Consider the following 21,047-nt stretch of genomic DNA (forward strand, 5'->3'; position numbering starts at 1 on the left):
AGCCTATAATTTCTTTAAAATATGATATTTCCTCCGTCAATCACACCCATATGTCGTTCCATGCAAGCAGATCGTACTTTTTATTACGTTTATAGAGATTGGCAATGTACGGAAAAATAAAAATACCATGGTCAATCTCTAAACGTAAGAACGAATACAATCTGTCTGCATAGATTGAAATATGAAAGCGATTGACGTGGAAATTTTTTTTTTATTCAATTATTTTTTTTTCTTTTTAGAAATCAAGCTCTTACTATTTCATTTTTTAAATTAAAAGCGGGGGGGGGGGGGGGGTTATTCATGTTACAGGTGCCTGTGATTTACATTACGAGATGATATGGCTTCTGCATAATCTCAACATACCTAGCAGTTCCACAGAGGGCACAAAGGGAGGGAACTGATCATGACTGGAAGTTATGGAAAGGAATTAGTTCTTTGTGCAAGGAAATAGGGCAGAGAAAAATGTTTGACTGATGGAACAAAGACCTGTCATGCTTAAGTCCACTCCTGTCTCTTCTTTCCCCTACCTGGTTTCCTCCATGACATACCATTTATACCATATGAAAAGCAGAACCATACGGTCCATTGATGGCCCTAATATGGCATAAAATTGTAGTATATGTAGTCATCCCCCAAAAATTATAAACTTCATTTATTTTCCTTCATTTTTACAATGAAGCTCTAATGGTCAAAGAGAAGAGCATATGCATATGTAAAGGTGTCCGCCATCCATCCGTTGCTCTCTATCTGTCCGTAAACATTTTTTTTTTTCAAAATGCTATTTTTCCTGAAGTTTTGATCCAATTTAAATAACTAAAGACTTGGTACACGAGTACACTGCAGTAAGATACATAATTGTATGAATCATTATTCTCTTGTTAAACGGTTTTGTCAGGATTACTAAAAATAGAAATTACTTTAACATTCTCTCAAAACATTACTCCTCCTACAGTTTTGGTCCAATTTCAATAAGACTTGATACACGAGTAGATTGTACAAAGGTAATCTTTATTTTAAGTACACACCAGTAGAGCCACAGTTCATTAGAGACTTGATTCTCGTTGGACTTTAACATGGGAGTTTGCTCTGCAGTGTAAAAAGCATCTAAAAATAAATGCATACAATATGAATTCTTTAAAGGATAATATGAAATCTTTAACACATAGTGTGAATAATTTGATAATGCGAGTATGTATTGTGAGTCATGAGAAAGAGATGGTAACATCAAAGAAGATGACCATGGAATGGGTGTATATGTGGCTTGCAGATCTTCTGTCCTTAAATATTTCGAAAATAAAATTATGTGCACTTCACTAGCAAGAAAATAATATTGACTGGACCTTATACCAAATACCAACCCCCACCCCTTTCTCTCACCCCGAAATAGGGTTTTGCCCCCCCCCCCTTTGGGGTGGGGATGTCAAATTTTTCCAGTGAAAAAATAATCTGATCGTGGCCATCTTGGAAATAAATATTCTGTCCTGTGAAGGCATGAAAAAAAAATCTGATTCGAACCCCCCCCCCCGAATCAAATGTCTAATTTGCCAAAGTGAGCAGAATGAGGTATACCTGCATAACATATATATCTCCCCCCCCCCCCCCAATCAAATGGTCTAATTTGCCAAAGTGAGCAGAATGAGGTATACCTGCATAACATATTTCGTGAAATTGAATGGTAAGTTTTGAATTAAAATGCTGTCAACTCTATTATATTCCAATTATACATGTACCTAATACCCCCCCACCCCCCCCCCCCACCCCCCTAAATTTCAAACATGTTGTTAGGTCATATTTGGAATGTTGACAACAAAAGATAGTATTACATCATAAAGTGAAACTGATGAAAAAATTTTCCAGCTTTCTATTGATGAGTTTATATCTCCTTTTTTATTTTATTTTATTTTTTTTTTTATTTTTTTTTTTTTTTTTTTAGAAATTTTTGGTAGATCTACCAAAACAGAAGAGTTAATTTTGTTGTATTCAGTGACATAAAGGTATTTTCGCAAACATCCTGTGTGGTGTGTGATATTTCTAGAATCTATAAAATTATATTTAACGATTTGTCATTTCTGGGTTTTTCAGCATGTTCAGCAATAATGCTAAAATATCTGATGCAAGTGAATGAAAATTCAAGTGGTGTAGGCATTCGCGTATGAATATATTGACAAACTTTTCTTGTTCGTTTGTTTGTTTAAACTTTAATTCTTATTTAAAATTATATATTATATTTTTCTATACGTAGGAAATTAATTAAGTATCCTAGAGTCAACATTTAGTCAGTAGTGATACATTCTCATTGATGAATTATTTTCCGCGCAATGTACCGCGATGTTTGGCTACCGGAAGTTTACAAATGTTGCTATACGTTGTGACATACTTCGTAAATAAATAGCAGGTGTACGTGTAACATGCGTTAACAGAAACACGACGTTGCATGAACGACACCTAGAAAAAGTATCTTCTAGGCCACCAACGTGTTCTCTTTAAAACAAAATAAAATATTCTCACAAAATGACAAGAGGACGTAATAATTTTCGAGGAAGAGGAAGGGGGCGTGGCGGCCGAGGTGGTCGGCGTGGCCGTGGGGGTAGTAGGCGACGAATGGGGAGGGGAAATCAGGCAAATTCCGACACAGAAAAAAGAGTTCCAGTTGAGGTGAACTTGGAGACAAACCCTCAGGAATATTTCACGTCTAACGTCACCGTGGAGCAGCATTACAACGGACAGAATGAAAATCGAGTACGGTACGCAGCGACAATGGCAGTATTACAGGAAAACGGTGTTGAAGTAGCGCAAAGTAAGTTTGAATCCTTATTTGTCTTGAAAAGGAAAAAAAAAATATTTTAAAAAATCAATCGGTTTTTAATATGAAGTTACTCATCAACTGTTGTGCTCATTGTAGGGTTTGAAAATCATTAATTTAAATGTAGGAAAAAGCCCAGAAAACTTGTTAGAATTCGTGACTGGTTCTGATCATGCTGCTAACATTTGTCAAACGCATATTTGTACACGTTGAAACATTTGAGAAAAAGAAAATAAATTGTAACCCTTTTACTTTGATAATGTATATATTTATACTACTTGATACCTCCTCACTTTTTTCAATAGACTTTTTTCATTAAATTGAAAAAAAGCAAGGGAAAGAATTCAAGAGGTCACACTCTGATTGTATTTTAATCAATTAATAATAACTTGTGTATCATTCATTGATTTTCAAGAGGACTTGCATTACATACCTGTAACACAATTCTATTTTGCAGATGCTCGAATTCGAGCACTTGCCACAGCATGGGCAAGGAAAGATTTCCAGTTGGCGGAGTCTTTCCTGCAGAACAGAGACAACTTTGGTCTCAATGAAGTCTTGAAAGCCCTCCAGCTCCTGGACGCTGGACGCCAGGCCAGGGTGCTGGAAAAAAAGATGAAAATGCTGCAGGTGTCCAAAAACAAGGTTAAGCCTAAAACTATTGGGAAACTCAAGTCAGACATCGATAACCTTAATAGGATGAAATCACCTGTAAGTAGCAAGTATTATCAAATGCCCTTCATCAGACAAGTTCTTGTTTTTCCTTGCCATTTTAAGAACCAGAGAGAAATTAAAATTGGATTCATATGTAATTTAACATACAATTAAATGTGTTGTTGTTTAAGAACTAGAGAAAAAAATTGTAATTTACAACTTAAATTACTGAAAGTTTAGTCAATATCAAAAAAGATTTTGAAGCCCAGATGTTGAAATCCATACTTTTAGAATAAAATAAATTGAATGGACATTTGTGAATATTATAACAGTATGGATCTGCTAGTGGTGCTGTCTGCAAACACATCAGGAGGTGGGTCCAACATTTTACTGCAAAAGAACTAGAGTTTTATGCCATACATTTTCCCAAAGATCCCTGGAAGAAGTTAGCAGACATCTGCCACTTTCATCCACAGAAGGTATTATAATTTTTTCCTTTCCTGATTTGTTATACCCCCGCTTGAAAAGTGGGAGGGTATATAGTGATCGGGATGTCCATACGTCCTTCATCTGTCTGTACATCCGTCCGTCCGTCTGTTACACATTGGAGTACCCATCTCTTATCCAGAACCCTTCTTTTACCACTGAATGAAATTTAATGAGACATTCACAGAATCTTTGTTACATAGTGCCATTGTGCACCTCCTATTTTACTTTTTGATCTGACACTTATTTCGGGTCTCCCAGAGCAAAACATGGACTTTGCCATTATAACCATATGGGAGGCGGGGGGTATCATTTAGTGAGCTCATTGCTCACAGTACCCCTAGTTTCCTCAGTAAATCATTATAAAAGACTATTTTTTTTCAATGTTGTACTCTGTCTCTTTCTGTAGGATTTTCCCTCACTAGAGTGGTTCCTTCCTTACTGCTATGGACAGGGGGCACCACCTGAGACGACTGTTGGTCGTATGGTGATGATGACAGCGGAGAATGTGAATGAAATGCTCGAGGACCTGTCAATTCCATATCTGTCAGTGAAATTACATAAAGATAAGCTGACCAATGCCTCTAAAGGCCACATAGCAGACCGTGAGGACAAACTGGATACCATCCTCTGGTTAGTTCATCATATTCAAAATATAATGTATATATTAGATATTGTCTAATTTTCGGCAAAATTCATTTCACCACATTATAGCCATAGTCACCTGATTAGCTAACTTATGATAATTGTGTAATTACTAATTGATGAATTAAAATTTATTACTACACAACTTAATTACTTCATTTCATACGCTGGTCATTTTTTATAGCCATTTTTTTTTTTGGAAAATTTTTATTATTACATCTGTACTCTGAACATGATTGATAATGTTTGTAACATTAAATCATAGGTGGTATGAGGAACTAGCCTGCAAGGAAGTAGATGATGCAATACAGAGGAGGTTAGAGAATGGTGACCCTGTGACCCTACCAATCGGTAAACTCCTGGAAAGACTGCTAGTATTCAAAAGGCTGTTTGATGGCAGCTCTGACGAGGACAGGAAGGCTAAGTTCTATGGAGACCTTCTAAGGATTGCTGAGGACAGACTTAAACAAATCAAGTATGCCATCAATTACCTTACAGATGTTCAAAAGGGAATTCGCGTATTGTTTTAAAAAAACTACTGTTTAATATCTTGTATTCTGTTTGTTAACTAAGCTTTTTATCAGGCAGTTTATTCCTCTGTAATAAGAGATAATAATATATTTTATAGGCTTCCCCTTGAGTCTCCAGTCCTGGTGATGGGTGATGCTTCCTCATCCATGTCCGTGGCGGTAAAAACCAGCACCATCATCGCGGGAATTCTGACAGCCATAACTTCAGCTAAACTCTCCTTCTTCAACACTACTCACAAAGAGCCAGAGAAAGTACCGACAAATGTGGAGGAGGTTTGTATTTAGAAACTTGGCAATTCCATTCAATTTAAGTATCTATGACATATATAGCATTTTGATGTATGTTTAATAGTTTTTAGTGCATTGGAAAGTGCGAAAAAATTCTGATTCTGTACTTTCTATATTGTTTGGTTCCAGCAATTTCTGAAAGTGAATAATAGCAAGTACCCTATTATTTTTCTTTGAAACACTGTAAATCACATTCTATTCACGAGAACTTTATTTTTGCGTTATTACACAAGATGGCATCCTTGCAAAAATTTTCTCATATATTTTATTAGTAAAGATTATATACAACAATACCCAGATTTAGTGAAAATTTTGTCTCGCTTATAAATACTAAAACCTATCTCGCAAAACTAAGGTGTCATGAAAATATGGTGATCTACAGTATTGTTTCATTATATGTACATAATATTTCAAAAAATGCAGCTCTTTAATTAATACCGATATTTTTTTACTTTAGGTGTTACAACTAGCTTTGGATACACCTGCTTCAGGATGCACAGCAAATGCCGCCAGTTTGTATCCTTTTTACGAACGGAAAGAAGTCTTGAAGACACTGATCATGGTCACAGACGAGGAAGAGAATACCGCATTCCAAAACTTCAGGTGAAATCTATTTCTATACTGCTTAAACAAAAAATACTACTATTTCTTATTGTAATTCATTAATTGTTTTATTTTCTGGGGATAATTAACTGATCTATTATAAATGTCTATCAGCTGCAATCCTGAGAAAGATCTCTCATACATTTCTTGGTTGTTTTTTAATTTTTTTCAAATATGACACAGCAATGCATGGTACATGATTGTGTATATGTATCTTTATGCTAAATCTAATTCATATTCACAGATTCAAAGAGTTATACACAAAGTACTGCAAGGAAGTTTACCCAGCCAAGCTGGTGTTTGTATCCTTCCTGCATAGCCAGCACGCTAAGGGTCAGATGGTCAGCCAGTTCAAAGCCGACGGAACTGAAGTCATGCAGTTTGTGTTCCACCGATCACAACCAGATCTGACAAAACTAGACAAGTTGTTTGGATTGCTGTCTGCAGAGACTCAGACGTTCGAGGACCAGATTAAGACTACAGAGGAGAGAATTAAGACCGAAGGCGTGTCCAAGGTGTTCAAGGAGCTAAAAACTAATTAGGGGCAAAAATGCTATATTTGACGTGCAATAACGTTATGGAGAGTGTAAGAGAATATTGTAGAGTATCTGTGATAAAACAATTTCTGAAAATTAGGTTCATATGTGTTTTGTGATAAACCGTAAATAGTACATGTACTTATTTAACTGATTATGTATTTCATTTCTTATTTGCTGTTTTATAGGATGTTACATGTTTTTGTATGATACTCATTATCTAATGATTTTATTGAATACCTGTATTTTTATATTAGCTTGGTCATGATATGTGTATGATTTACATTTTGTAAATTGTCAGTACAGTGAGTGCTGATGCAGTAAACCCTTGCAACAGTTGCAATTCTATATTATGAATAAGGAATACAATTTCTCTATAAAACTGCTCAGAGTAAGAATTCTGGTACTTTTTCTCCAACAGGACATCATTATTCAGTTCTAAAGACTTACCTACTGAGACTCTTCTTTTGAAACACGATGGTTTTAGATTGCGATTTCATCAATTGTCACTTCTAACACAGAAAAAAATCATAAATGACTGAGACTAATTCTCTCTTTCTTAACAACAATGAAAGTGGAGTCATCATTCAGATAGTTTCATGTTGAAACCACCCAGACCCCGAATTAAGGACATACACAACATAGTTTTGAACTTTATTTCTTAGTCCCTAACTTGTTGAAGAGTTTCAATTACTGAAGAACTTTTATGTGACTTTATAATGCCTAATGATGCTGTACATCTTAACAACTTCTGAAACAAATTTTGGAGAAATACCAGCTAAAATATATTTGATAATTTTTGCACACATTTCTTTGAATAACACAATAATTTTCATTATTTGATATTTCCATTTATTTAAAACCCTGATTATGTATGCTGAAGAACATCTGATGGTATTATGCTCTTATATTTAAATATCTTGAAAAATTCTCAATATGTAAGGTATGTTGTGTATTATCTTAAATCATAAGAATCATTAGTGCCTACAGACTCAGATTAGCATTGGGGCCCATGGCCCTCATTTTCTTTAATTTTGTACGTATGCACGCTAAATTGAAAAAAAAGCTAGGTTTATCATCCTGAACTTTAATTTTCTGGCAAGTTTTTGCAAGAATTTGTATCCAAAAAATGTTTTTTAAATATTTTTATCCCAACTGGCCCCCAGGATTAAAATGAAAATGCACGTCTACAAGACACCACCATTTATATCACGTGCACCTGAAATGTGGACCGGTACCCCCCCCCCCCCCCACTTTAATTATAAAAAAAATTGTAAGAGCCAATAATTTCTTTAAAATATGATATTTCCTCCGTCAATCACATCCATATGTCGTTCCATGCAAGCAGATCGTACTTTTTATTACGTTTATAGAGATTGGCAATGTACGGAAAAATAAAAATACCATGGTCAATCTCTAAACGTAAGAACGAATACAATCTGTCTGCATAGATTGAAATATGAAAGCGATTGACGGGCAATTTTTTTTTATTCAATTATTTTTTTTTTCTTTTTAGAAATCATAAGCTCTTACTATTTCATTTTTTAAATTAAAAGCTGGGGGGGGGGGGGGTTATTCATGTTACAGGTGCCAGTGATTTACATTATGAGATGATATGACTTCTGCATAAAATGTAAGAGGAGTTCTAGGAATTTCTAGATCATCATTTTTTGTTCCCCAAGGTGAAAGTGAAAACTCCAAAAATCGTATTGCACTTCTTGGAAATATTGATATTTTACTTCAACTTGGAAGCTATGTTACAACGCACTTTGAAAAATTACGCACTTTGAAAAAAATTTTCAAAGTGCGTTAATTTTGGGACCACGTTAACGCACTTTGAAAAATTTTACTTTTTTTTCAAAGTGCGTTAATATCGACCATATTAACGCACTTTGAAAAGAAAATGTGCACGGCTTGGTCAATATTCTTGCAAATTTTAGGTATGAAAAATAATTATTTGAACCTGGTTTAATACTTTTTCAGTGATGATGTCACTTCAGGATCTGAGATAAAGACGTTTTAAAGATATTTAGGGGTTGTTTTCTTCCCGACAGTTCTCGTAAATGTTATAAAGGGAAATAGGTCTTATAGAAATGATTGCATAATTTCGTTCCTTTTTTATTTAATCCATTCTGTAATAAGTTCAGTGGATGAAGGGGTCGATATGTGACTTAAAGCATGGATTTTTCTTTGGGAAAAAGGAGCAATTATGATTTTTCTCCACCATGAAAATTCTCTCTTTCTCTCTCTCTTTCTATCTATCTCTCTTTCTATCTCTCTCTCTTTCTCTCTCTCTCTCTATATATATATCTATTATATTCAATATGAACATACGCTAGTCTGATTAATTTGATAGTAATAAAATAAAACATTAGCCCCAATACTCATTCGACTGGAACTCTTAAATTTTTTATATCATAATAAGGCTAGATATAATTATATCAAATTTAAAAAAATTCTAAGATTCTGGTACATGTATGTAATATTTGCCCTGTCCGTCCGTCTGTCTGTCTAGCTGTTTTTCTGTTTGTCCGCAAAAAACTTTAACCTTGTCCATAACTTTTGATTGGGCGGAGCTTTGACTCTCATGTCCCACATGCGTATTTCTTGTGACCTTTCTTTGGGTAACAACATATCTGAACTTTTAACTTTGACCTAGGAGTCTGAGCTAATTTTATTTTCCTGAAAATGAACATAAATAGACTTTCAGTTTTAAAAGAACTAAATTTCGATTAACTAAAGACTTCCTTATACAGTGCTTTCTACTGTATTTAGAATGTTCCATTTTTTTCTTCAAATATGACCTTAAGATGTACGAGTTATGTAAATAAATATATCTGGGTAGGAATGATAAAGAGTTGAGCTGAGAGATCTTCAACCTGACTTTTCTTCGTTGTTGATGAGGGTTGATCAATTCATCAGTTTTTAGAAAGAAATACAACAAAACAAGGGCACCGCAAAGCGGAGCATTCCTTCCCCAAAAGCATATTCTATAAATCAAGGCAGCATTTGACATCGACACTAACACACAATCGCGTTACTATATCCCCTCAAACGTTGCGAGGGGATAATGATGTTGTCTATTACTAAAATTTAAGTCCAAAATTTTGTTTTATACATATTTTTTTCAAAGTGCGTTAAGTGTGTACATGGTTAAAAATTATGATGTACACTCTTAACGCACTTTGAAAAATTTTTTCAAAGTGCGTTGATTTGGTCCCAAATTCACCGCACTTTGAAAAAATTTTTCAAAGTGCGTTGATTTTGTCCCAAAATTAACGCACTTTGAAAATTTTTTTCAAAGTGCGTAATTTTTTCAAAGTGCGTTGCCACAAAGCTACTTCTCTAGTAAAATACAACTTGTCCTGTCTCTCCATATATATTTAACCTGTGTGTAGAGATTATGGGATACATTATTAGACAAAATTAAAATATAAAGGGAATAAAAATAGGTGAGGAAAAAATATGTTTACTTCAATATGCAGATGACACAGTAATGTTTTTAGATGGTTCAGAAAAAAGCCTAAAAAGTGCTTTAGATCTTCTTCTTCAATTTTCAAAATTTTCAGAACTTAAACCAAATATTACTAAAACAAAAGCTATATGGATAGGTTCTGAAATAAATTCCAGAAACACATTATGTAATGAAATAGGACTTCAGTGGACAGTGGAACCGTTTACAGTCCTCGGCATTACATACACTGCTGATTTAAAAAATATGGAACAGCTAAATTTTGAGAAATGTTTTCAAAACATTAAAAAGGAAACAATATCATGGTCAAAAAGAAATATATCTCCATTAGGGAAAGTTACAGTAATAAAGAGTTTATTTTTATCAAAACTTACACATTTGTTTACTGTTCTCCCAAAGCCAAACAAAAAGTGGATTAAAGATTTGGAAAAACATCTTTAAAACTTTATATGGAACAATAAAACAGAAAAAATCTCAAGAAAAACAATGCAACTTTCCAAAAAGAATGGTTGTCTTAAAATGACCAATATTGACTGTTTTATTAAATCTTTAAAATTAACTTGGATCAGAAGATTACTATTTACAAAGTCTAGTTGGATCCCACTGTTCACTGAAATAACAAAATGTAATATTGTAAACCTGTCCCATTTTGGGCCAGAATATTCAAAAGCTTAAGCAAAGAATACACAAAATAGCTTTTGGAAAGAAGTACTGTATGTATTTTCAGAATTCTTAAGTCTTATAACATGTAACTCGAACCAAGGAGATATTTTGTTGGAACCTCTGTGGTATAATAATAAAATTATAAAATTATGACTCAAAATAAGTATGTTTTTTCAAGGCCATTGTATGAAAAGGGATTTATTGTAGTTGGTGATTTATTTGACAGTAATGGTAACTTTATATGCTTTGATGATCTTGTTAAAGAATTTTCTTTAAAAGTCCCTTGCATAAAAAGGGCAATTTTTGCATTCTTGGCCAAATGTTAGAAATGTTGGTATAAATTCTGTCACAAGACCTTATCAGCCAAAATTTGTGGAAATCATCAATAAAGATAAAAAAGGTTCTAAAACAATTTATGATACATATTTGTCATTATATGTACATGTATATACGTACTTCACCAAAGTGTGAATCAAAATGGGCTAAAGAACTGCAGTTACAGCAGGATTTTAATTGGAAATTAATTCATAAAAATATTATTCAATAACAAAAGACACAAGGCTTTTATGGTTTAATTTTAGAATCATACATAGGATTCTTGGTACAAATAAGTATTTGTTTTTGTCAAAAATGAGAGAAAATAATCTATGTTCTTTATGTCAGCAAAATGTTGAATCAATTGTACATATTTTCTTTTATTGTCCTAAAGTTAACCCATTGTGGTCTCTTTTAGAAGATTGGATATTTGAAAAAACTGGAAAAATAATAAGATTTGATGTATGCACAGTTATACTTGGTTCTTCTAAAGAAGACACAATTATTAATCTTATATTGCTACTTATTAAACAGTACATTTTTCAACAATCAAGAAAAAACCAAAATATAACTATCCAAAATATCATTAAATACTTATATGTGTATTATAAATTTGAAGAAAAATTGTATAAATTTAAAAATGAACTTCATGTGTATAAAAGAAGATGGATTAACTGGAACCAGATATTTGAAAACATAAACATATAGATAAATTTATGTCATCTATATTATTATTTTAGTATATCTTGTGTATTCATATTTTTTTTATATTTCATGTTTATTCCTAAAATTCTGTATGTAAGCTTTCTAGCCGTGGTGTGTCTGTGTTTGTGTATGCGTATGTATGTTTGTTTATGTCTAAAGTCAATTAAAAAAAAAACAACTTGCGCTGTGTGTATTTTAATTACTTTTACGCAATTTTATTTTATCATATTAAATTGATTACTGTCTTTTTCTTTGTCTACAATTGTATGTCTTTCACGCCTCTCTGGAACCCATGATCAGAAATCAATTATTGTCTATTGTCATCGGGGTGAACCCACCCGTTACCTTTAAAAATGTTGCTGTGTATTGAGACATACTTTGTAAGTAAATAGCAGGTGTACGTGTAACATGCGTTAACAGAAACACGACGTTGCATAAACGACATCTATAGAACAACTGTTTTCTAGGCCACCAAGGTGTTCTCTTACACCAAAATTAAATAGTCTTAAAAATGACAAGAGGACGAAATAATATTCGAGGTAGGGGAAGGGGGCGTGGCGGCCGAGATGGTCGGCGTGGCCGTGGGGGTAGTAGGCGACGAATAGGGAGAAGAAATCCGACAAATTTCGACACAAAAAAGAAGGTTCCAGTTGAGGTGAACTTAGAGACAAACCCTCAGGAATATTTCACGTCTAACATCACCGTGGAGCAGCATTACAACGGACAGAATGAGAATCGAGTGCGGTACTCAGCAGCAATGGCAGTATTACAGGAAAACGGTGTTGAAGTAGCGCAAAGTAAGTTTGAATCCTTATTTGACTTGAAATGAAAAAAAGACCAATTTTAAAAAAGAATCAACCAATGTTTAATATGACAGTTAAATTGGCGTCGTGTTGTGTGCTTTAATTGTAGGGTTTTAAAAACATTAATAGAAGAAGAAGATATTTAATACTTGTTAGAATTCCTGACTGGTTCATGATTCTAACGTTGGTCATACGTTTATAGTCTGTACATGTTAAGTATATGAGAAAAAGAAAAGTAGTAAATTTTGTTTTGATAATGCACACTTACTAATCGATGTATGCCACCCCCCCCCCCCTTCCAAATGTGTTCATTGGGAAAAAAGAAGAAGATATTTAATACTTGTTAGAATTCCTGACTGGTTCATGATTCTAACGTTGGTCATACGTTTATAGTCTGTACATGTTAAGTATATGAGAAAAAGAAAAGTAGTAAATTTTGTTTTGATAATGCACACTTACTAATCGATGTATGCCACCCCCCCCCCCTTCCAAATGTGTTCATTGGGAAAAAATCAAACTCCGATTGTATTTTACCTAATTTCCAATTATTTATGTATTGTGTAATGTGTCGTTGAATTTCAAGAGGACTTGCTCTACACAGGCCCGTAGAACGCGGGGGGGGGGGGGAGGCACGGGGCCGCCCCCCTTTTTTCTGAGTGTAGTATTTTGCAGTAGTTAATTTTCCTTTAGATGCTGCCCCCCCCCCCCCACACACTTTTTAATGTTTAAGGTCTAGCACTGTCAAATTCCAGGATTTGGACAGTAAATGACCTTTTTTTTTAAATTTTTTTTTGATTGTCAGACTTTTTGGGAAGTTGCCCCCCCCCCCCCCACTTTTTAAACCGTCGCTACGGGCCTGCTACAATCAATAAGTGTAACACAATTTTATATTTCAGATGCTCGAATTCGAGCACTTGCCACAGCATGGGCGAGGAAAGATTTCCAGTTGGCCGAGTCTTTCCTACAGAACAGAGACAACTTTGGTCTCAATGAAGTCTTGAAGGCCCTCCAGCTCCTGGACGCTGGACGTCAGGCCAGGGTGCTGGAAAAAAAGATGAAGATGCTGCAGGTGTCCAAAAACAAGGTTAAGCCCAAAATGATTGGGAAACTTAAGTCGGACATCTATAACCTTAATAGGATGAAATCCCCAGTAAGTAGCTATTATTTTCGAAATATTCATCCCTCCCTCAATTAAAATCTGTAATTTGGGACATACGACCAATGATCTTTAGCCGTCATTATTAAATGAATTTTTAACTGAAATTACCCAAAGTTTTGGCAATTTGACATATATTTTGACTCTTAGGTGTTGAAATTCCTTACTAGTATAAAAACGCAATGAGTCAATTGAACATTGTGAATTATATATATATATACACTACAGTATGGATCTGCTAGTGGTGCTGTCTGCAAACACATCAGGAGGTGGGTCCGGCATTTTACCGCAAAAGAACTGGAGTTTTATGCCATTCATTTTCCCAAAGACCCATGGAAGAAGCTAGCAGACATCTGCCACTTTCATCCACAGAAGGTATTATCTTTTTTCAGTCTTTCTTGAATTTTTTCCCTCTGTAAACCATTATAAAAGACTGGGTAATCTTTTCAATGTTGTACTCTATCTCTTTCTGTAGGATTTTCCCTCACTAGAGTGGTTCCTTCCTTACTGCTATGGACAGGGGGCACCACCTGAGACGACTGTCGGTCGTATGGTGACAATGACAGCGGAGAATGTGAATGAAATGCTCGAGGACCTGTCAATTCCATATCTGTCAGTGAAATCACATAAAGATAAGCTGACCAACGCCTCCAAAGGCCACATAGCAGACCGTGAGGACAAACTGGATACCATCCTCTGGTTAGTTCATCATTTTCAGAATATTGTCAAATTTTACACAAAATTCACCATTTTAAGCTCACCTGAGCTGAAAGTTCAAGTGAGCTTTTCTGATCACCCGTTGTCCGTCTTAAACTTTTCACATTTTCAACTTCTCTAGAACCACTGGGCCAATTGTAACCAAAATTGGTTCAAAGCATCCTTAGGTAAAGGGTAGTTTAAATTGTTAAAATAAAGGGCCAAGCACCCTTCCAAGGTGAGATCATCAAGAAAAGACAAAAATAGGATTGGGTCATTAAAAAAATTTTCTTCCCAAGAACCACTGGGCCAGAAAAGCTGAAACTAATGTGGAAGCATCCTGGGGTACACTGTAGTGCAGATTCTAAGTTTGTTCAAATCATGACCCCTTGGGGAAGGGTGGGGCCACATTAGGGAATCTACTAGTACTTTTTTCATTAATATATATAGGAAAAATCTTTTTAAAAAAAACGTTCTTCTCAATAACCACTGGGCCACAAAAAGTGAAACTTGAGTGGAATTATAGAAATAGTCACTAGTCAGATGATTAGTGAAGTGATGATAATTATGCTTTTACCTAATTTATAGATTAAATAAATTAGTAAACAAAATCCTTTAATCATTTCTTAGTCAATTTTATTTTTAAAACCAATTTGATGGAAAATGTTTATTATTACTCTGTGATTGATCGCCCATGTGGCGCAGTGGTTAGAGCGGAGTAAGGAGTTGATCCTTAGGTCGCGGGTTTGACTGTGGAACGTGGAGACCGGTCCTTCGAATGAGACCGTATAAACTGAGGTCCCGTATCGCAGTAGGTGCTGGCACGAAAAAGATCCCTCACTGCTCAATGGCTGTAAGTGCCGAGTATAGGACAAAAATTTGCAGCTCTCCACCGGCAAGTGGTGGGGTCTCCATATGAGTGAAAAATCTCAAGAGGGACATTAAACAACATACAAACAAAAAACTCTGTGATTGCTCAATTTTATTTAACAATGCGTTATAGGTGGTATGAGGAACTGGCATGCAAGGAAGTAGACGATGCAATACAGAGGAGGTTAGAGAATGGTGACCCTGTGACCCTACCAATTGGTAAACTCCTGGAAAGACTGCTAGTATTCAAAAGGCTGTTTGATGGCAGCTCTGACGAGGACAGGAAGGCTAAGTTCTACAGAGACCTTCTAAGGATTGCTGAGGACAGACTTAAACAAATCAAGTATGCCCTCAGTTACCATACAGATGTTCAAAAGAGAATTCTGGTGATAAATTCAAGTATAATGTTTTAAAAACCTTCTGTTTAATATCTTGTATTCTGTTTTGTGAACATGCAATTTTTTCCTCTGCAAAAAAGAGAGATTAATATATATATTTTATAGGCTTCCCCTTGAGTCCCCAGTCCTGGTGATGGGTGATGCTTCCTCATCCATGTCCGTGGCAGTAAAAACCAGCACCATCATTGCGGGAATTCTGACAGCCATAACTTCAGCTAAACTCTCCTTCTTCAACGGTACTCACAAAGAGCCAGAGAAAGTACCGACAAATGTGGAGGAGGTTTGTTTTTTGTATTTAGAAACTTGCCAATTTCATTCTTTTTTTAAATTAAAAGTATCAATGTCCTATATTGCTTTTTGATGTGTGTTTAGCTTTGAGTGCATTGGAAAGTTTGCAAAAATTTAAAGTAGATGAAATATGAAGACAACGAACAGTACTCAAGCTCAAAAGTCAATTGAAACAATACAAATTTGGAGCAGAGCAAACACGGACCTCTTTTAACATCTCAGGTGGGATCAGGTGCCATGGAGGAGTAAGCATCCCCTGTAGAAATTTCTGACATGGTTCAAACAATTTCTATACTTTTGAAAGTGGATAATAGCTTAGTAGACTATTTTCCATTAAATATTGTTTCATTTTATGTACATCATATCTCAAAAATACAACTCATTAAGGTCGTACACAATGTACATGTACTTGAATTTTACAATGTACCTTTCCTACTGATAATTTTCGAAGATATTCTTAACTTAAAATCATAACACCATCGGATGTTCTTAGAAAAAAAATCAGCACACATTACCAGGAGTTTTGAACAGATACCAAATGATGTAAATCCTTGTAATTTTTTAAGAAAAATTAAGAAAAAATTCTTTTCAGCTGATATTTCCTCAAAATATGATTCAGAAAGGTGTACAGCATTACCAGGCATGATAAAATAGTACAAAGGTCCTCCAATTATTGGAACTTATAAATTATGCAGGGAATAAGAAAAAGTTCAAAACTATGTTGCACATGTCCTAAATATTGGTACTAGTACATGTATTTTTTTTACATTAGGTGTTACAACTAGCTTTGAACACCCCTGCTTCAGGATACACAGCAAATGCCGCCAGTTTGTATCCTTTTTATGAACGGAAAGAGGTCTTGAAGACACTGATCATGGTCACCGACGAAGAAGAGATTCTCAAATTCAAAAACTTCAGGTGATATATGTATATATATATATGTATATATATATATATATATATATATATATATATATATATATATATATATATATATATATATATATATATATTGTGTATTGCTTAAATAAAAATTATGAACTTTTTTTGTCATTTTCTTGATGGGATAATAAATCTGTTAAGATGTCTATCAACAATGATCAATACATGTGTCAAGACACAGCAACAAATAGTTCATGCATTTTTATGCTCAATCTAATTTTATATGTTCGCAGATTCAAAGAGTTGTACACCAAGTACTGCGAGGAAGTTTACCCAGCCAAGCTGGTATTTGTATCCTTCCTGCAAAGGCAGCACGCTAAGGGTCAGATGGTCAGCCAGTTCAAAGCCGAAGGAACTGAAGTCATGCAGTTCGTGTTCCACCGATCACAACCAGATCTGACAAAACTAGACAAGTTGTTTGGATTGCTGTCTGCAGAAACTCAGACATTCGAGGACCAGATTAAGACTACAGAGGAGAGAATTAAGACCGAAGGCGTGTCCAAGGTGTTCAAGGAGCTGAAAACCAGTTAGGGACAATGCTATATTTGACGTGCAATAACGTGACAGAGTGTAGCAGAATAATGTGAAGTATCTGTGATATACATGTAACTATCTTACAGAATGAACTTGTTTGACATAAGGTTTTAATGTGTTTTGTGATAAACCGTAAATAGTACATGTACTTATTTAACTGATTATGTACTTCATTTCTTATTGGCTGTTTTATAGGATGTTACATGTTTTTGTATGATACTCATTATGTAATGATTTTATTGAATACCTGTATTTTACTTTTGGTCATGATATGTGTATGATTTACATTTTGTAAATTGTCAGTACAGTGAGTGCTGATGCAATAAACCCTTGCAACAGTTGCAATTCTTTATTATGAATAAGGAATATGATTTCTCTATAAAACTGTGCAGAGTAAAATGCTGGTAATTTTTCTCCAACACGACATTCTTTGGGTCTGGAGACTTTTCCACTGAGACTTAATTTTCACTTGAAACACATGGCTTTAGATTGTGATTTGTTGCTTCCAACACAGAAAAGGTCATAAACCTGAGACTAGTTCTCTCACGTTTAAAAAACATGGAAAGTGGGAGTCATAGTTTTATGTTGAAACCACCCAGACCCCAAATAAAGGATAAACATGTACACAACTTGGTTTTGAACTTTTTTCCCAAGTCCCTGTCTAAATGAAGAGTTCCAATAACTGAAGGACCTTTTTGTGACTTTTATAATCCGGCCCCCATGATGCTGTACACCTTAAAGAAATTTTGAGGAAATAACAGTGAAAAGTACACATGTATCTGTTTTGTAAGAACTATATGCGGTTTATGCATATTTTTGCCCCCACAAAAGTCATATTTTGAAAATTTCTTGAAATATGCTGAATTGTATATATTGAATGAGAAATTTAAATCAACAAAAAATATTATAGTTTCAAAGAAGGTTATTGACAATTTTTTTTCTATGACGTCACAAACTATTCGGATTTTGTATTATTTTTTTCAGAAAGAGGGAAAATGGACAAATTTTGTTCACTTTTTACTATAAAATTTATAGAGCGCAGGCTTGCTCCAGAACAATATCTACATATTTCATTGATATTATCATTTTACACATTATATCAAAATATTGAGCTTGAGCAGACCTGGGCTCAGTGACTTTTACTCAAAATATCGACGTAATATACACCTTTTTCTGTAGAAATCATGGAAATTTTGAATTTACGTCATTTTCCTGACGTCATATCAAACATATGAAGTCATGGCTTATGAAAATATTCAGTGCTTTGAAGTCTGCAGATATCTCCCTGTTCTAGAACATAATTATATATTTCTCCGTCAAAGTTTAATTTTGGGGGCAAGTATTGGTCATAACCGAATATAGTCCTTTGTTGTACATATTTCTGATTAGAATGAAAGAAAAAGTGAGCAAGCTCACATACCCCACGCTCCCCCAAAACTCGACAATGCAACACATACTGAATGGCACAGTGCAGTTTAAATACACAGTATAATTCAAAAAGGGGCATTACTTGCAAAAAATCATCACATCAAAACTTCCTGCATATAAGGACATTCAAATCATTGTATGTTGCAAATTTAATTGGGCTGAAGTTTCTAGATAAATAATGGAATCAAAATTTCTTGGTAATATACAAATATATACATTATGTCTGAAATACCTACAAAGTTTCATGAAACTCAGTGCAGGAGTTATGCTGACAAACTGTTATTTAAATTCCTCTATGATTTCGATTTGTTAATGAGTGTAAGTCAATTTCCAACACATGACAACTTACACATTTAAATAATTGATGGAAACAAAATTATGATGTAGTCATATGAATTTGTTTATATACTGTACTTACGAAATTATTTAAGGCAAAGCACCAATTTGAAGGGGGGGAACTATCCAAGATTCAAGATTTTGTGTGTGTGTTAAATCATTAATATTTTGATCTCAAAATCGATAGGGGTCTTTTAAGGTCATAAAATATTTCACATAAAATGTCATTATAAAAGGCTGATTCTAGTGGATTTCCTTATTACCTAGCTGGAAAGTTTCTTCAATAATAGGCAAAACTCTTAGGGCAAAAATAATGGAATCAGAATTTCCTGGTAATATGCACATCTACACACTGTGTCCTAAAAATCTGCAAAGTTTGATGAAATTCTGTGCGGCAGTTTAAGAGGAGTTGCTCTGACAAACTGTTCATATCTATATTCAAGATATGGCCAAAAATCTAAGTTGAAAAGTGCCGAGATTCCCAGAAAAATAAAGGAATCGGAATTTCCTGGTAATATGCACATCTACACATCGTGTCCTAAATATCTGCAAAGTTTGACGAAATTCTGTGCAGCGGTTTAGGAGGAGTTGCGCTGACAAACTGTTCATCTCTATATTCAAGATATGGCCAAAAATCTAAGTTGAAAAGTGCCGAGATTCCCAGAAAAATAAAGGAATCGGAATTTCCTGGTAATATGCACATCTACACATCGTGTCCTAAATATCTGCAAAGTTTGACGAAATTCTGTGCAGCGGTTTAGGAGGAGTTGCGCTGACAAACTGTTCATCTCTATATTCAAGATATGGCCAAAAATCTAAGTTGAAAAGTGCAGAATTTCCCAGAAAAAATAAAGAAATCAGAATTTCCTGGTAATATGCACATCTACACATTGTGTCCTAATTATCTGCAGTTTGATGAAATTCTGTGCAGCGGTTTAGGAGGAGTTGCGCTGACAAACTGTACATCTCTATATTCAAGATATGGCCAAAAATCTAAGTTGAAAAGTGCCGAAATTCCCAAAAAAATAAAGGAATCGGAATTTCCTGGTAATATGCACATCTTCACATTGTGTCCTAAATATCTGCAAAGTTTGACGAAATTCTGTGCAGCGGTTTAGGAGGAGTTGCGCTGACAAAAAAACAGGACTGACTGATGGACGGGTCAAAACATTATACCCCCCGCAACTAGTTACGTGGGGTATAATAACACAAGAATTTTCATAATTTGATATATACTCATATTTAAAGCCCCTGATAATGTATTCTGAAGAACATGTGATAGTACTATGATCTTAAATTAAGACTATCTTGAAGAATTATCAATAGGTAATTGTATGACCTTAGGATATCTGCTCCTCAGTCAGGAACAAGAACTCTTAAATTATTATTTAAATATAATTAATATTTAATATAATTAATAATTATTTAAATGAAGCTTGAAATTGAAATCTTTTTGTGCAACAATATTCATTTCATGCATCTCAACATGATTCAAGGTTCTTTAAAGTCTTGGAAACAGTCTTGTAAAAAGTTAACATTTGTACCCTATAAAATTATTAAAAAAAAAAAAAAAATAAAAACATTTTCAGAGAAATCGAATTTCCTTTAATCTAGCCTTAGATACCAATGTTTATTAGCATGATATAAAATTAAAAGTGATCTGTGATGTCTTGCAATTGTAGCACAAGCTTTTTACACTATGAATTGTATAACAATTGATGTAAAAATTAGAAGGAAAAAATATACTGTTTAAGTAAATAAAAACACCCCCCCACCCCCCAAAAAAACAATTTTCTCCAAATGTCTGGGTAAGTATAGTTTTTATCATAAAATTTATTTGTTAAACAATTTTCAGTTGGAAAATGCAAACCGGGTGCTTTAATTTATGTTTTCTGA

At 34.3% G+C, this 21,047-nt stretch overlaps 2 protein-coding genes across 2 annotated transcripts; both read left to right on the top strand.

The window, feature by feature from the left end:
- Positions 1-2,378: 2,378 nt before the first annotated feature.
- LOC133185444 (uncharacterized) lies at positions 2,379-6,827 on the top strand. The gene is made up of 8 exons (XM_061320644.1): positions 2,379-2,797; positions 3,261-3,514; positions 3,790-3,936; positions 4,353-4,576; positions 4,854-5,063; positions 5,217-5,391; positions 5,864-6,009; positions 6,254-6,827. Exons 1-8 carry the CDS (start codon positions 2,512-2,514, stop codon positions 6,549-6,551), a joined length of 1,740 nt encoding a protein of 579 aa, XP_061176628.1. The 5' UTR covers positions 2,379-2,511; the 3' UTR covers positions 6,552-6,827.
- Positions 6,828-12,035: 5,208 nt separating this feature from the next.
- Positions 12,036-17,713, top strand: LOC133185443 (uncharacterized). Its single transcript, XM_061320643.1, has 8 exons — positions 12,036-12,497; positions 13,400-13,653; positions 13,888-14,034; positions 14,135-14,358; positions 15,359-15,568; positions 15,729-15,903; positions 16,684-16,829; positions 17,087-17,713. Exons 1-8 carry the CDS (start codon positions 12,212-12,214, stop codon positions 17,382-17,384), a joined length of 1,740 nt encoding a protein of 579 aa, XP_061176627.1. The 5' UTR covers positions 12,036-12,211; the 3' UTR covers positions 17,385-17,713.
- The last annotated feature ends 3,334 nt before the right edge of the window (positions 17,714-21,047 follow it).

Source organism: Saccostrea echinata, unplaced genomic scaffold (assembly GCF_033153115.1).
Source record: "Saccostrea echinata isolate AGI-Se365-2 ecotype Australia unplaced genomic scaffold, CSIRO_AGI_Sech_v1 ptg000012l, whole genome shotgun sequence".
Taxonomy (NCBI): Eukaryota; Metazoa; Mollusca; class Bivalvia; order Ostreida; family Ostreidae; genus Saccostrea; species Saccostrea echinata.

Coding starts and splice junctions, on each gene's coding strand:
- LOC133185444 (XM_061320644.1), top strand. CDS start 2,512: ATGACAAGAGGACGTAATAATTTTCGAGGAAGAGGAAGGGGGCGTGGC. Junction 2,798..3,260: donor CGGTGTTGAAGTAGCGCAAA/GTAAGTTTGAAT, acceptor TCTATTTTGCAG/ATGCTCGAATTCGAGCACTT. Junction 3,937..4,352: donor GCCACTTTCATCCACAGAAG/GTATTATAATTT, acceptor CTCTTTCTGTAG/GATTTTCCCTCACTAGAGTG.
- LOC133185443 (XM_061320643.1), top strand. CDS start 12,212: ATGACAAGAGGACGAAATAATATTCGAGGTAGGGGAAGGGGGCGTGGC. Junction 13,654..13,887: donor TTAATAGGATGAAATCCCCA/GTAAGTAGCTAT, acceptor TATACACTACAG/TATGGATCTGCTAGTGGTGC. Junction 16,830..17,086: donor CTCAAATTCAAAAACTTCAG/GTGATATATGTA, acceptor ATATGTTCGCAG/ATTCAAAGAGTTGTACACCA.